The following is a 16310-nucleotide window of genomic DNA, read 5'->3' as shown; positions in this document are numbered from 1 at the left end:
ATGTAGCTCGCTCCTTAGGACGCCCCTATAGGCAACATATGCCTCCAGCCAACCAGCAAGTGTATCCAAAGACCTTATCCTTTCCCAACCAACCAGGAAATGTATCAGAAGACCCCTTTCTTCCCCTACCAATCAGCAGGCCAACAGGTGTATGGCAAGAGCACTCCTTGTACTCTTTTGTCTTTGGGCTATAAAACCATGTGCCCAGAGTCAGCTCTTCCTGGTTATCAGGATGTTGGCCCACTGTGTTAGCAGTGTCCCTTGCCTTAATAAACTTGTCTTTTCTACATCTCGGTTTTGTTTTTCGTTTATTTGTTTTTCTTTTCTAGAAACCACTTATGGAGGTTCCCAGGCTAGGGGTCTAATTGGAGCTATAGCCAATGGCCTATCTGCCACATCTTCGGCCTATACCACAGCTCATGGCAATAGCTCTCCTTAACCCACTGAGCAAGGCCAGGGATCGAACCCACAACCTCATGGTTCCTAGTCAGATTTGTTAACCACTGAGCCATGACGGGAACTCCCCACACATCTTGGTTTAAGTCCAGATTCTTTTTCCACCTGCATGCAGAGACCACAACAGATCCTTCAGTATCTGGGTCCTGCATACTTCTCTCCAACCGTGTGTATCCTGAGTGCTTCTTGCTTTCAGTCTCTGCTCTCCAACCCCAAATTGCTTTCAGTGTCTCCAGCACACCTAGTTGCCTTTCCTTTCCTGCCTTGTACTTGCTGTTTCCTCTGTCTGGAACAATCTTCCCCTCCCCTTCCCACTATGACTGATTCCTACTCATTCTTCTGGTCTCAAGGAAGATGCTTCTTTTTCCTGGAAGTCTTTCTGGACATCCCTTTCCTATATTTCCCCAATACAGCTCTGTCACTTCATACTTACCTGTCTACATATCTGCGTTCTGCACCTGACTCAGTTCAGTGAACCAGGGCAGGGATTTTGTGTGTTCTTTATCTTTTATAACCCCCTCGCTTAGCCTAGTGGCTAAAACTCAGTAAGGGTCTAAGACATATTTGTTTTTAAAATTATGTACCTTAGTAAAGTTCATTGGGATTAATATTTATTGTGTTATATTTTTCTAACCTAAACATAAGCCTATATAATTTATAGAATCAGAAAACACATTGAATGTTCAGTATAAATAAAATAGAGACAGAGTTTAGGGTGAAGGAGAAAAAAATAGCTTTGTTGCTTTGCCAGGCAAAGGAGGGTCATAGCAGGCTAATGCCCTAAAGACTGTGCTCCCCGCTCCCCCAGTGAAAAAAGTGAAAAATAGGGCCACACGTAAGGATCAGGGTAGATGCAAGCTTTCATTGTTTTTCAAAGCTGATGCTTCTTCAACATCTTCTATTTGTTGGGGGTTTTAGTTCTGCAGAAGAACTCAAAGAGATTGTTAAACTAGGACCCTGCCCCAAGGCTGCACTACTGTTGTTTCAAGACGGCTCCTCCCTGGTCTCTGCATCCCCTTCCTTCCTTGATTAGCAACTGTCTGAACCTGCTTTTTGGAACTAAGGGAACGTCCTTGAGACTGAAGCCCATTCACCAAAAACAAGAAATGGGGGACACAGAAAAATTTGTATTCTCACGAGCCCCACAGGGCTCTGCTGGATTTCAATTAGACACCATTAAAAATAGCAAAGTTACAGTAAAATCAGAAATTTGTGCCTGGAGTTTGTTACTAACAACAGTGAATTAAGCTTTGTCCTTATTTTAAAATAGGAGTTTTAAAATATAATTCAAGAGTAACAAAAATATATTTATCAACTGAATTCGAAAGCACATAGCTATAGTAATACTTCACAAAATGCCAACCTTATTTTAATTGCAGGCTTACACCACTAAAGATGGCTCTTAGCTTTAATTTAGCAGTTTCATAAAGAAAAAGTTCATTCACAGAGCTGTGTAGACTCAAACAATTTTTTTACAGAGCAAAAATTTCAGGATAGCTCTGGGATCCACACATATGTTTCCAGAATTTGAGACACTGTCTTTGCGGTCTAGCATAGTTTACTTCCATCTCAATCTGCTTCTCTTGAAAACAAGCCACAATTTTGGCTGGATAATTCAAGACACATCCTGAGATTTGGTCTTTAAAAGCTGCCACAAAATCTCAAAGCACAGTTCATTGTGGGACTTCAAGTCCTCTCCAAGGGGATACAACTCAAAAAGCCTCTGGCTGAGATAAGAATCACCAGACCCTTATCATCCCACCTGTCTCACTGTAATTGTTACAATGTTCCTGAGGATCTCCCCACCCCAGCCACTTGGCTTACTCCTTCCTGTGGTATGTGGCCCACTCCTTACCCCTCTAGGGGCAGTATACGTCACCAGCAAGTCTATCTGAAGAGCCCATCCTTCCCCAACCCACCAGCAAGTGTATCAGAAGACCTCATTCTTCCCCGACCAATCAGCAGGTCAACAGGTATATGGCAAGACCTCGCCTCGAACTCCTTGGTCTCTGGGCTATAAAAACAGGCACACCCATGTACCCAAGGTTGGCTCTCCCTGATTATCAGGAATTCGGCCTACTGTGTTAACACTGTCTCTTGCCTCAATAAACTTGTCTTTTCTTGGAGCTCCCGTCATGGCTCAGTGGTTAACAAAACTGACTAGCATCCATGAGCATGCGGGTTCAATCCCTGGCCTCACTCAGTGGGTTAAGGAGCTGGAGTTTCCATAAGCTGTGGTGTAGGTTGCAGACACTGCTTGTATCTGTCATTGCTGTGGCTCTGGCAGAGGGCCAATTGCACCCCTAGCCTGGGAACCTCCATATGCCATGGATGTGGCCCTAAAAAGCAAAAAAAAAAAAAAAAAAAAAAAAAAAGTTGCATTTCTTAGATGAGGGGAAATAGCTTGGTAAATCTCTTTGAGTTTTGATGACCTCAATTTGGCATAACACTATACTCAAATTAACCAAATATCCATATTATGCCACCCTTTCTAGATATCCCATATTCTGTGACTAGGATGGACAGAAGCACAGGGAATATTAACAATTCTATGTCATCTACCCAAGGCTGGTTCCCAGAAGCCCCTGTGACATAGGTAAGTTAGAACGGCCAGGCTGGAAGTGACCTGGATGATTACCTAGGCCACCCTTGGTTTTATAGATGAGGAAGTTGAAGTCCAGAAAGAAGAAGTGGACCGCTCAAGGTCACTTGCTGTGTCTGCAGCACACTCCGGTTTTCTGTTCCTGACATCCTGCAGCAGCTTACCTGCTTCAAGTCCTGTGTCAGGTCCCAGAGAACAGGAACCAGGGTCATTGAGTTTGCTGGTATCCACAACTCCCTGAAACCTGCCCACATCTAGGAGTGAAAAACTTTTCATGATGATGAAACACTTGCAAAATTTCCCCCTCCCCGTCTGTTTTCTGAGGCAACAGCTCACACATATTCAGTGCTGACTATATGCCAGCCAAGTTCAAAGCACTTCACTCATCTCCTTCTCACTGACAACTGAATGACAGCTCCTCTTGCCACAGGCTTCACTTCGTAGAGGAGCAAACTGAGGCACTCTGAGGTTACATAACTTGCTCAGGGTCACACGGGTAATTAGTGGAGCTGAGACTCAAATCCTGGAAGTCTAGAGCCAGAGGCCACACTCTGGACTCTGCTACATTCTGGAAGGGGGAATGAAGATGCCAATACTGGAGTTTCCATCATGGTTCAGTGGTAACAAACCTGACTGGTATCCGTGAGCACACGGGTTCGATCTCTGCCCTCACTCGGTGGGTTAAGGATCCAGCGTTGCCATGAGCTTTGGTGTAGGTCACAGATGCGGCTTGGATCTGACTTGCTGTGGCTGTGGCACAGGCCGGCCCGCTGTAGCTCCAATTCAACCCCTGGCCTGGGAACTTCCATATGCCACAGGTGTGGGCCTAAAAAGACAAAAGAAAAAAAAAAAAGTTGCCTATACTAGCTGATGGAGTTTTTTTCCTGATTGACACTTTCATTACAACTTCACTCTCCAAAGACCCTTGTTCTCCCATCATCTCTCTACATGTCCCTTCTTCCCTGCAGGAAATTCTCAGACCCAATATATGTGTCACCTACCCCACCTCACTATCTGGGACTGTCTCTGATTCTCCCATTCCATCGATACCACAGCCTCACTGCCCATTTGCCTTCCAAAAGACGACCATTTGCCCAGGTGATAAACTCCAATTTGACTTTAATTTAATAAATTAAATTCCAAGCCATCACACAGCAATGGACATCATCATCTCCCAATATACAGAGGTGCAGTCCTGCTCTTGCTCTATCATCACACAGTCTGCAAAATAAAGCCCCTACAGCCATCTCTCTGGGGAGGGCTTCCCACCAGGCTCCTGGCTCCCTCCTTCAAACAGAGCCACTGCTCACAGAGAAGGCATCAAGTACAAAAACGGTAATAAAGGGGGAGGGAGGGATGAGGAGCAGAAGGGGAGGCAGGGCGGTGGGGAGTACCTGCCCCCCATCCCGGGCACCGGCCCGGCTTTCTAGGAGCTGCCAGTGTCCGTAGAGGCAGACACTGGTGCTGGTCGGAGTGGGGACCTGAGGGAGGTGTGGGAGTCCCATCCCAAAGGGAACTGCCTACCCTCCTGGGACAGGAAAGAAGGGTCACCTGGGAGAGATGCCCTCGCTTATCTGTTCACTGAGGGTCCTGGACCACACATATAAATAGAAAAGAGAATAAATAAGGGACGAAGGATCAGCTGAGGAGCTGAGCACCCTGGGACTCCTCTGAGGGGCCGGTGCCAACAGCAGGCCAGTGGGTCCGAGGGACACCCACGCATGCCAGGACAGAGCCTCCTCTTGCTCCCAGCCCCCCGAGCCCTCTCCTGTGTCCTCAGCAACGGGCAGGCATCCACCTCTCACATGCTTCCCGCTGCAAATACCCTTCCAACCGGCCCCACGGCCCAGGGTGGACAGGCTTTCCTGGAATCCGGAGGACTTCCCCGGTCCAGGCTGTTGGGAATCCAGGAAGGGGAATTGAGGGGGGTGTGGGGAAGGGACTGAGAAGACTCCTGCCCTCTCCTAGCTCAGGAGGTGAGCAGGGCCCTCAGAGTTGCGGGCTGGGGTTGCCATTGGCTTTGGGTTTGGATTTGAAGGAAAAGCGCTTGATAAGACGGCGAGAGAAGCTGCCAGCCTTCTTTCGGACGCTGGGGGTGGCCGTCGTGTTGGAGAGGTCATCGTGTGATTGGCTCAGACCAGCTTCCTTCTGCCGAGGCCTCCTTCGGAAGATGAGCTTCGTGCCGCTGCGCAGGAAGCTCACTGTGTGGAAGGGGGTGGGGTGAGGCCGAGGGAAGGGCCCCGCAGGGTGGGGTGAGGACAGGAGCAGAGAAAAGATAAGCATGAAGGGGTCCAAGATATGGAGGAGAGCAAACATGCCCTTTCTCCTTCCTGAGGAAAACGTGGCGGTGCTCACGGGGTCCTGGGTGCCCTCCTGACCGCTGCCCCGGCATGGGGGGGAATGGCATGGGGCTGGCTGCTCTGTGGGGGCAGACCCCTGGACCTCTTTACTATGGAAAGACAAAGGCTGAGCAGAGGGTGTTCCTAAAAGCCTATAAAATCATGAAGGACAAAGTGGGTGGACACTGACTTGTTGACCACATTCCAAGACGTGAATAAGAAGTCGTGAGTCTGGACAACTTCAAAGAGGTCAACTCAAGATCACTAGAATGAGAAAGGTACTTACACAGCAGGCTTTGGACTTAGGACTCTCATTATCCCAAGAAGTGATGCAAGCTTAGATCATAAATAGTTAAATACATTCGTGGGCGACAGACTCCTTGGCAGAGGGATGTGGATGTTTGGGGGCAAGCCCTTCAAGCTTAGGAGTTAGAAGCAGCACCACAGCTATCCATGGACCAAGTCACCACTAGAGGGACACTCTAAGGTTGGCCCAGGATAGGATTTCTTTTTTTTTTTTTTGCTTTTTTGGGCCCCACCCATGGCATATGGAGGTTCCCAGGCTAGGGGGCAAATCAGAGCTGCACCTGCCAGCCTATACCACAGCTCATGGCAACACCAGATCTTTAACCCACTGAGCGAGGCCAGGGATTGAACCCGGATTTGTTTCTGCCATGATGGGAACTCCTAGGATAGGATTTTTTATTCTCTTAGGGAAGAAGAGGGTGCAGAATGAAAGGGAGGAGGGAAAAAAAGAATAAGGGAAGGAAGGTATGCACTTAGATCTAGGAAGAAAGAAAAATGGAGGTAAAGAAAATACTTTTGCATCTCTTCTTATCAACTAAGCCTTGGAAGTATCAGATCCAGGCCAGGATCCAAGGCATCAGGTCCCCCTCTCTACTCTAGCTTGGTCGAAACAGGCTGGGAAGTCTGGCGACCCCTTAGGGGAGAAAGGAGGAGACTGGCCCAAGAGTCCCATGCCCCCAAGTGTCCAGTAGGACCCGGGTGATAATAGTGGGTAGAAAAGAAGGGGGAGATGCCAGTATCTTCCCACCTTTGTGATCCTTGAGGCTGCGGGTTTCCAGGGCACCAGTAGACCCCGTTTCTGACTCTACGTCATCCACAGAGGGCCTCTCAGAAATGTCCGAACGTGTCGTCTCATCTGCTTCCTGGACACTCGTGGGACTGGAGAGGGCATCTAGGGGTCCCGGCGACGTGGCCGGTGGGTCTGAGGGAGGTGAGGAGGGGCCTCCGCTGGTCCCTGCATCTTCCTGCATGGAGGCTTCCAGGGATGCCGCATAGCCCAGGGACAGTGCCAACTCGTCCTGAGCAATGGGCACCTGGCAGCAGGAACAAATTTTAATGGGCGGGAGTGACCCATTAGGGCTTTCTCCCTAGCCCAGCTCCTCTCCCCAGAGCCCCGTTACCTTGGAAACCCCAGAGATGATGAGTGTGCTACGCTTGGTGGGTGTCTTTTTGGCTGCCCGCCCGCTGGGCTCAGTCAGCTGGCGAATCGCGGTCTCTGCTACTGGGTCCAGGCCATTGGAAAGGTGGCTCTCCCCTGCTGGATGATGGATATGGAGGATGGATGGCCTGACTCCTCCCCAGCTCCTTCTTGGACTTAAACTCCTGTGCCCCACCCAAAGTGGGTTTTGACTCTGGGGCCCCAGTGCCCACCACCACTCAGACTTCCCGATTCCCTACTCACGGCTGCTGCTGTGGGAGGTACTGCCGGGGCCACCGCTCTCACTCAGCACAGTTGTCGTCTTCTCGGTCACCTCCACCTTGGACGGGGAGCGGGAGGGGGAGTCTGGTGGGTGGGGGAGGGTCAATGAGCAGGGAGATGCTTTAGAGTGGCCCCCACCCCCTACTGTCTTTGTTGAGATGCAGACTTTGGGTGACTCAGAGGGCAGAGGTGACTAAGGGATGATTACTCAAAGGGGTGATTAAGAGGATGCCATGGGGACAAAAAAGATACCACGGAACCAATGGGAGTATGGGAAAGAGCTGTGGGGCTCAATGAGGGCGTGGAGAGATGCCATGAAAATATTGAGAGTGTGTACCGAGATGACGCAGGGGACCAGTGGAGGTAGGGAGAATTCGATGGGACCTCTAGAAATGACAGAAATGTCATGGAGAGCCCCTGCGAGTAGGTGAATTGCCACGGAGGCCACTGGGCTTGAGGGGTCCCACAGGATGCTGGAAGGGTGTGCATCAAGCGAAGGGCAGTTGGGCAGCTAGGCTGGGGAAAGGGAGCAGGAGAGACCTGTGAAAAGGCAGAAGGGGAACTTGGGGAGGTGAGAGTGTGAGAATAATGTATGAGGGGCTGATAGATCCAGGATGCAAGGGGGAGGGCTCGTGGGGAAATGGAGGGACATGAGGGAAAGTTTGCGAGAGACACAGACGATGAGGAAGACGTGGTCAGAAAACCGGGGCAACTGGAATGAGGGCTTTCCTTGCCCTTTCCCTGTCCTGCCACGGATCTGCAGTCCGGGGCCCCTGGCTAGAGCTGGGCTCCCAGGCTCCTCCTCTTTACCTAATTTGCCATCTACCCGGGGCCGGGACTGGACGGTGGTGACTGTGGTGACAATGGTGCCATCGGGCATGATGGTTCGGTCCAGCTCAATCTTCTTGGTAGGTGTGATGCTGGGGCGTGGCGTGGAGGGGGTGGAAGTGCCCAGATTCCGGGGGGAGCCCTCCTCGTACTGAAGCTGCCGAGGGAAAGAGGAAAGAGGCAGGGCCTCAAAGGCTGGCCTCCCCTGTGTCCTCCCATCTCCCCCCAGGGGGCAGCTTCTCACCTCTACTGCCAGGGTGGCCGCCTGCCCCAGGGCTTTCCCTGGCCCAGGGGTGAGTGGGCACACCTGTCTTCGGGTCAGTGGTCTGGAAGGGGCACCCACGTTCAGTGTGGCTTGGCCCAAGAGTTCAGCTGGGGAAAGGGTTGGCACTGTGAGCTGGGCCCACAACCAGGCCCCGTGCAGCACCCACCCAGAGGGGCTCCTTCCGCCCGTACTCACTGTCTCCGCGGCTGCTACTCCTCAGCACTTTGAGGGTCAGCTCCTGGCTCTGGGGGCCCAGATTCCTGTGGCCAAGAAGAGGTGGGGTAGGGAAGGAGAAGATGAGCAAACTGAATCCCCCCTCCAGTTGATCCCAGGCCAGAGGCAGAGAGAAATGTACATAAATGAGACGGAACAAGTGCTCCAATCACACCCTCCAAATAGGGTTGCTTCCCAAAAGAAGGGGACAGGGCTGAGGAGAGACATTCTCCCCAGCTGGGCATTCAGACCCTCCTGGCGCCTACCCGACCCGCCTTCCCAGTCTCTCCCCATATCAAACCACCCTCTTTCCTTTGCTCGAGCTGTGCCCTCTGCCATGCACACTTGCACACTTGTCTCTCACACTCGGCTGAAATTCTACTCTTGCTCTAGTGTGTGGCTTAAATGCCACCTCCTCCATGAAGCCTACCCTGATTCTCCTGCCTATGGGACTTAAACTCCCCCCACTTAAGTGTTCACACAGCACTTCATGTAAGCCTGGGCTGGAGCACTTATCCCATCTTCTTTACATCCGTCTGTTTCTGCTTTGAGCCTGTGATCAGCTCAGGGGCGGGGGTGGGGGGGTGTGTATCTTGGTCATGTCTGTAGCCCTTGGACCAGGCCAGGGCCTGGCATACAAGAGCGGCTCCCATGGAGGTTCACTGAAAACAGAACTGATTCATGCCAGGGCTCTGCTGGAGTGGTTTGATTCTCAGTCTGCCTGTGGGAGCAGGGGCTAGGGCCGGGGAGCCACTCCTTACAAGGTCAGGTCCTCGCTCCACTCCACCTCAGGCCCAGCCCTCATGGGCTTGGTCCACTTCTGTTGCATGGGGACGTCCAGCTCAGCCACACAGCACACTTCCCCAGAGCCTGTGAGGAACCAGAAATTAGAAAATGCTCAGATTCAAGATAAAAGGCCGCTGAGGGGGTCAAGAGGCCGGACTCGTGGCAGAGGGGCAAGGAGTGCCTGCAACCATAGCCTCGGCAGTCCCCCAGGAGCTTCTGGCCCTCACCTTCCAGCTCGCTTCCCAGATTAGATGCTCGAAGCTGCCTTAGGAATAACCGGGTAGGTCTAGGGGTGGCTGGCTGGGCCTGGGGCACCGTGGCTGGCTTCTCACTGGGTATCTAAGGGTAGAAAGAGGTAAAAAGAGCAAGAATCCCAACACAGTACCCTGGGGACAGTAAGCTCGCCAACTGTTTGCTTTGGGTGCCTACTCACCGGGCCCCCAGGGGCAGAGCAAGCCCTGAGGTTGACCACCATAGCTGGCTGGGTGCTGACGATGGCATCCTCGATCAACTCCTCGATGGTGGACAGCTCTACCTGCTCCTCACCTCTCTGCGGGACGGGAAACAAGGAGGTGGGGCCCCGGCTCCGCCTCCCCTTCCCTGTTCCATCTCTTCTCTCCCAGCCCTGCCCCCTTACCTCCCTGGCCTGCAGCTTGGGGAGCACCGTCAGCCTGAGGTCTGGGCGATCAGCAAAGGCCCAGGATACAAGCAAGCCCTCCCCAGGGATTTCCTCCAGGTGGACTTCCAACTGAGGACAGAGGACAACAGGACTGGGTTGACTTGCGCCACCTCGCCAGCTCTTCTCAACGCCCCCCTTCCCGGCCGCCCCAACCCCGGCCAGGACCCTCCCTTCCCCAGTTCCATCTTAGAGAGGAACCAAAATGAAAAGCCTGGGCAACTGAACCATCCGCCCCCTGCCCAACTCAGTTTCCCACATCCCCCTCCACCTGTGTTGGTGGCAGTGTCAGAGTGACGTGGTAGGTCTCCATGGAGACGGCAGCGGGGGACTGCTGGGTCACAGAGACTGGGAACATCACCTCCTCAGCAGAGAGCTGGCAGTGCAGCACCTGAGACAAGCAAGGCATGGAGGCAAGGAGGGGCCGGCACCGAGGAAGGATGCTCATCGCGGCACTGGCCTACCCTGCCCTACAATGGGTCAGAAGATCCCTCCCCACTTCAGTGTTCCTTGGGAATCACCTGTTTGGGGTCATAGGCCCATAAAAGGCTGAGAAAAGCCAAAGACTCCTCTCTCCAGAAAACTGCAGATATGCATACACATACTACGTTTTGCACATAACTTCAGTGGGACTCTCAGACCTCCTGAAGCCAACCCTCTGACTAAAGGAAACCTGGGATCAGCCCCCCTCCAGCCCTAAGAGAAGGCAATGCCCACAGACCCTTACCATGGTGCGCTCTGACTGGTCTACGCAGGTCACACGACTGATGCTGGCTCTGGGTGGGAGTTGGGGCACCTCCTCAAAGGCGATTTGGATGGAGCTCTGAGGGAGTAATGTGGGCATAGGGTCAGGTCTCTGGAGCTGTCCCCCCGGCAGGGCTGGCCTACTCAGTTGCTGGCTGAGGCTTGGCACTGCGGAGGCCTCAGCTGCAAGCTGGCTTCGGGCCCCTCCTGGCTCAGGGCTTGAGGACAGGAAGTATTCCCCTCGAACTGCTCCCTCACCAAGGGCCTGCAGCTGCTAGGGAGATCTGGGGAACTAGACTGCCTCAGAGACAAGATCACCTTGAGCCGAAGACCCTAGATTCCTCCTGGCGTGCCAGGAGCCTCCCTCTTCTCCCCCTCCCCCAGCTTCCACTTCATCCTCCACTCTACCCCCAAAGAAAAGTGTGCACAGGAAAAAAATATATAAATGTGTTGGTGCCACCTATACATCATAGCTGGGCACAGAGAGACACGGCCGAGGTAAGGGCAAAAGCATAGGGCCACTTACTCAAAACAAGAGCTGGAGAAATGAGGCTAAGCCTTCTTCCAGATAGACAGGATATAGAGGCACAAAAGTAAGACTCTATCCATACTCTTGACTAGCTCGGCATGGCCTTAGGGAACCTTACCAGAGGGACTGGAAAGAAAAGAAAGCTCAGAAAGCTCAAGGGCCAGGGGCCTGGCTAATTCCTCAAGGCAGACAGCAGGGTGGTATTAGGGAGCAGAAAGCTGCTTAGCTCAGGTCTTGAAAGAGCTTCCTAATTCTTCCACAGCAGTGGAAGCAACTTGCCGTAGCCCCATCCGGAGGACCGGATGGGAAGAGGAATTAACCTGGTAGCTCCTCCTTGGGTCTTGGGATGAGAGAAAACAAAGCCACGGGGCTCATTTGCCTGGCAAACCAGAGGAAGCGAACTTCTCTGCTCCTGTAGCTGTCTTGTTCGAAAGCCAGGCCAGGGGAGATGGATGCTTGGAACCCCAATCTCCCCCACCCCCTGCAAGGGAGGCTAATGTCCAGCTGAGTCAGCTGTCCTGGGGAGTCACTCCTGACCCAGGGACAAGGTACAGGGAGAGCTGGGTGGAGGGCTGAGTTCAGGGTGTAGACTGACAGATGCCACCTGGCTTTCTGCTGGCCAGGGGAAGCAGAGCAGTTTCTTCTGCGGCCACTTCTGTTTCCAGGCATCTGGGGAGCTAGTGGAGTAAAGCCCTCAGACTAATGGTAGCTGGAAATGGAGAACCCTCTGAGTCTGAGGCTAACAGGCTGTGAGGGCAAGGAGAGATGACTGGGCCAAGATGGGAGGGGATCCCAAGAGAGGGAGGTCCCCACCACCCACCCCACATCAGTCTTATGACCACGCTTCCTGCCCCACTTCCTGGGAGGCCAGCTGCCCGTGGTGCAATGGGAGGAAGTAGGCTGGGCTGGTTTGTGACTGACCCTCAAGGGGCAGCTTGAGGCTCATCTACCAGAAGGGACATGGGTTCTCTCCAGCTGAACACCTTTCCCTCAACACATGCACCGTGGGTACCATGGAGAAGGATGGGTTAGACTGTAGCAGTGAAATTACTAAGGGATGGGGTAGGGTGGCAGGGATCCAGGCTCCTTGGGGACCTGCCCTGTCACACCAGGGATCTGGGGCATGAAGTGTGGACTGGGTGTGGTGGCATGAGGACCAGGCAGATTCCTGCCACAGGTGCACCAGTTTCCCTTCTACCTCTGCTCACCCCCGCGCCTCCCCGCCACCCACAGAACCAGCACCCAGGCTAGGCGGAAGTGCCCTCAGGCACAGGGATTAGCGTTGCTATGAGAACAGCAACTTGTGCACAGGTTTGGAGCAGGAGAGTACCCAGACCACAAGAATAGAGGATTTGGGACAAAGCCGGATTTCTACAACCTCCAGCCTCACCTGCACCCTTTTCTCCGATCCCAGAGGGGAAGAGAGGCCATGGGTTCCCCAGCTGATCCCCACCCCCATCCGGCGCTCCTGGCCTGAACAATCCCTCCCCTAGAAGGAAAGGCTGGGTGAGGGGACAACCTAGGTCCTCCTGTCCAACTCACCCCATCCCTGCAGGCCTGCTCGTTCAGCGCTCGCACCCAAGCCCGCTGCCAGTTCTCCCGAAAAGACTTGAAGGCGAAGAGCGACGCCAGGAGGCCCCGGACGCCTGGCTCCTCTGGGGCGCCAGCCCGAGTCCCCCTCAGTCGCAGCAGCGAGCGCCACACGCCCAGCTCCCGCAGGGAGCCGGCGGGCTCGGCAGCTAAGGCGGGTCCCGGGCCCCGGCCCCCGCGGGACCGCGCCAGCCACAAGCCCCGGGCATATTGCAGCAGCCAGCCGAACACCGTGAGCAGCGAGGCGGCGAAGAGGATCAGTAGGGCCGCCCAGCCCATGTCCTGCTGCCCCCAGCCCGGATCCATGCTCTGTGCGGGCTACGGTCCTGGTTCCGGCTCCGGCTCAGCGGCTGCCCCGGGGGAGCATGGCCCGGGCGGGCCGCGGGGCGGGGGCGGGCTCCCCCGGGGCTGGGCGCGCGGGATCGGGGGCTCTCCCAGGCTTGGTGCCCGGGACTAGTGGGTGCCACAGATCCAGGAAAGGAGATTCCTGGGGGCTACGACGCCGGGGTCCCTCTCTCCGTGGCCCAGGGCCCTCCTCGGTTGGTTTGGCCGTCCAACCCGGGTTAGTCGCCGGCCAGCGCCCGACTCCTCCCACGGCGGGGGCCCCGCCGGACCCGGGCGGGGACTCGTTTGCAGAGACGCTGGGGCTCGCGGGCCGGCACCGGCTCCGGGAGGGCTGCGTGCGCAGAGCTGACACTGACAACACGGCTCGCCCCCCCGTCCCCCCCCCTTAAAGGAGCCGCACCCGCGCGGGGCGGAGCTTAGCGAGCCCTGCGCTCCAGCCCTGGAAGAGGTTGGGAGGACCAGCGGAGAGGGGAGGAGGTCCCCGGTTTGGAAATAGGCGGTATCTTTAACTACCCTGCCCCATTCTGGAATCCGGGGGTACTCCCGCTCCCCCGGGCTCAAGGCACGAATAAGCAAGAGTAACTTCACTCACCTGAGATGCCGCCTCTGCTTTCCCCTACGCTCCTCAGCTTTCTATAGTTTGGGCGCCTGTGGAGTTAGAAGGAGGTGACCCCTGTGGGTAGCGTTGACCGCTTCTCCCCATACTCCCAGGCTCAGCAACTTCTAGGTTCCTATATCCTGGACAAAGCTAGGTCACCTAGAGGTGACCTCTGTGGGTAGCACTGACCCCTTCTCCCCACACTCCCAGGCTCAGCAGCTTCTAGGTTCCTATATCCTGGACAAAGCTAGGCCCTGGGTAAATCGGGGCAGAGCATCTCTCCTAGGTAGACGTGCATGGCAGAGGTCCAGCTGATAGTGACTGGAGAGAAAGCAGAACCTGAGCATGGTAGAGGTTGAGAATAGAACACAGAATATTGAAACTACTTCTCCATCCCCACCCCCTTCCCCTTGGAGCCAGGACCCAGGGACACCCTATGAACCTCCTTGCTTGTGTGGGTTTGTTCTGGAGATATTTCCCAAGCCTGGGCTGCTTCTGTTTTTAAAAATAATTTATTTCCATAGTAACAGCTCCTGCCTATGGAGCACGTGTAGAGGGGGTGGTAATGAGATGGGAGCTAAGCAGTGCAGCACTGGACTATCAATAGATTCAGCCAGAAGACCCTGCCATCCAAATATGTGATATCCCAGCAAGCCCCCCAAAAATGATGTTATAGGTACACTCTGCCTCAGGATCCACCCTTTTTCCTGATTTAAGGTTAAGATTTAAGGGAATAGACTCCATCCCTATTGGACAGAGGCTTATCGTTGTTTTCTGGAGGCAGGGAAGGAAAATCCTACAAAAGATTCAAAGGAATCCCCCCATTCCCCAAGAGACCCTTCTCCACACACATATGGCAAAGCCTTCCTTAGAGAGGTAAACAGGAAGGTGTTAAGTACCTCTCTCCCAAATCCAGTCATTAGTCTGAGCACTAAGCACACACGAGTAAACAATGTCTTCTAAAGTATGGGGTTGCAGAGCTAAGCAGAACCTGGCAGGTCAGCAACAGGGTGCCTGAGCCAGAGGAGGTAGTGAGAAAGCCTGGGGAATCCCCAGATTTCACTGTAAGGAATGGGGTGGGGGTAACGGAGTAACCTTGCTTCGGTCCTGCCCATGCATCATCACTGGACTCCAAAAACTAGAGGAGATACCTGGCGTGTGGAGTTTTATTTTTATTTTTTGTCTTTTTAGGGCCCCATCTGCGGCATACGGAGGTTCCCAGGCTTGGGTTGAATTGGAGCCATAGTTGCTGGCCTACACCTGTGGGAGCTGCAGAGCTTTGGGCTCTGATCTGCATCTGCGACTTACACCACAGCCCACGGCAATGCCGAATCCTTAACCCACTGATCGAGGCCAGGGATCAAACTCACATCCTCATGCATACTAGTCAGGTTCATTACTGCTAAGCCACAGCGGAAAGTCCATGGAGTTTTCATCTTGAGGGGAGAAGACATGAAATGAAGGGAGCAGAGAACTCAGGGACGCAGAAGGAAGCTTTGAGTGGGCAGAGCCGCTAGAGCTAGGGGAGCAGGTTATGTGGGAAGGTGTCCAGCTACAGGTTCACTATGAAGGCCTCTTCCCCCAAGAACCCTTCTTCAAAGTTCATCTCAGTTCTCTGAGTTCCTGAGTTTCCTTCAGCTTCTCCACTGAGCACTTGGTCCTGTGCTGCCAGATACTACTTCACAATTCAGTCTTGCATGAGTCTCCTAGCTAGTCCTCCTAATCTCCCATCCACTTGTTACTCCTTTCATTCTGCCTTATAGTCTAGATGGTTGTTTATGTGTCTGTTTCTCTCACTTACAAGGAAGCTGCTTAAGAGTAGGGACCCTGTCTTATTCATCTCTCTACCCTCATTTAATCAAGATTTAATGTGATGAAGTAGACTCCTTGGGGGGAAACCATTGCATTTATATCACTTTGCGTCCCCAAAGTACTTAAAAGTTTCCCATGCACATAGTAGGGATTAGCAAATTCTTTGGAACTTTAAGAAGTCTAACAGAAAATATTCCAATATACATGTAAACACTGAGAATTTCTGTATTGTTTCCATCTTTTCAAAACCCATTCCTGTCACCCCAATGGGATGGGAGATCTTGGGGCTTGCTTTCAGCTAACAACTTTTGATAAACTGATGGGGAAGAGGCAGGAGGAAATGGAAAAAGGGTAACTCAGATGCCTGGAAAGAGCCACAGTCCTGCAAGGGTCATAGCTTCAGACTCTCCAAAGCTGTCTCTCGGACTTTTTAGGAACTGTGAAACATTTCTGAGACAGGCTTTGTCACGTAATCAGACTTAATAGTGCATTGGCCTTGCTCACTGGGAGACCCTCAAGGCTCTCTAATAGGAGATATGCATCTCAGACTTTGTCTGCTCAGCTCAAGAAACCAGCTGAAGCCATTGACAATTCACCTGGTCTGTGAGTCCTAGGACCAGCTTCAGCATTTAAGCAAATGCTTTTCTTTTTCTTTTTCTCTTTGGCTGCAACTGCTGCATGCAGAAGTTGCCAAGTCAAGGATCAAACTGGTGCCACAGCAGAGACCCAAGACACAGAAGTGACAATGCTGGATCCCAAATCCACCACACCATCAGGGAACTCCTAGGCAAAGGCTTTGAA

At 53.3% G+C, this 16310-nt stretch overlaps 1 protein-coding gene across 2 annotated transcripts; it reads right to left on the bottom strand.

The window, feature by feature from the left end:
- Positions 4161–13478, bottom strand: C2CD2L (C2CD2 like). Of its 2 annotated transcripts, none has more exons than XM_013979464.2 (14): positions 12707–13478; positions 10619–10714; positions 10163–10282; positions 9853–9963; positions 9649–9765; positions 9443–9554; positions 9191–9299; positions 8412–8476; positions 8196–8323; positions 7934–8108; positions 7106–7207; positions 6825–6961; positions 6452–6737; positions 4161–5259 (listed from the first exon to the last, which is right to left on the bottom strand). In XM_013979464.2, exons 1-14 carry the CDS (start codon positions 13058–13060, stop codon positions 5048–5050), a joined length of 2124 nt encoding a protein of 707 aa, XP_013834918.1. In that variant the 5' UTR covers positions 13061–13478; the 3' UTR covers positions 4161–5047. The 2 variants fall into 2 exon arrangements, with proteins under 2 accessions (XP_013834918.1, XP_013834919.1); XM_013979465.2 differs by having other exon boundaries at positions 6825–6958.

This window comes from Sus scrofa, chromosome 9, assembly GCF_000003025.6.
Source record: "Sus scrofa isolate TJ Tabasco breed Duroc chromosome 9, Sscrofa11.1, whole genome shotgun sequence".
Taxonomy (NCBI): domain Eukaryota; kingdom Metazoa; phylum Chordata; class Mammalia; order Artiodactyla; family Suidae; genus Sus; species Sus scrofa.
The sequence above is the reverse complement of the archived record's forward strand: the minus strand, read 5'-3'. Positions and strand labels throughout refer to the sequence as shown.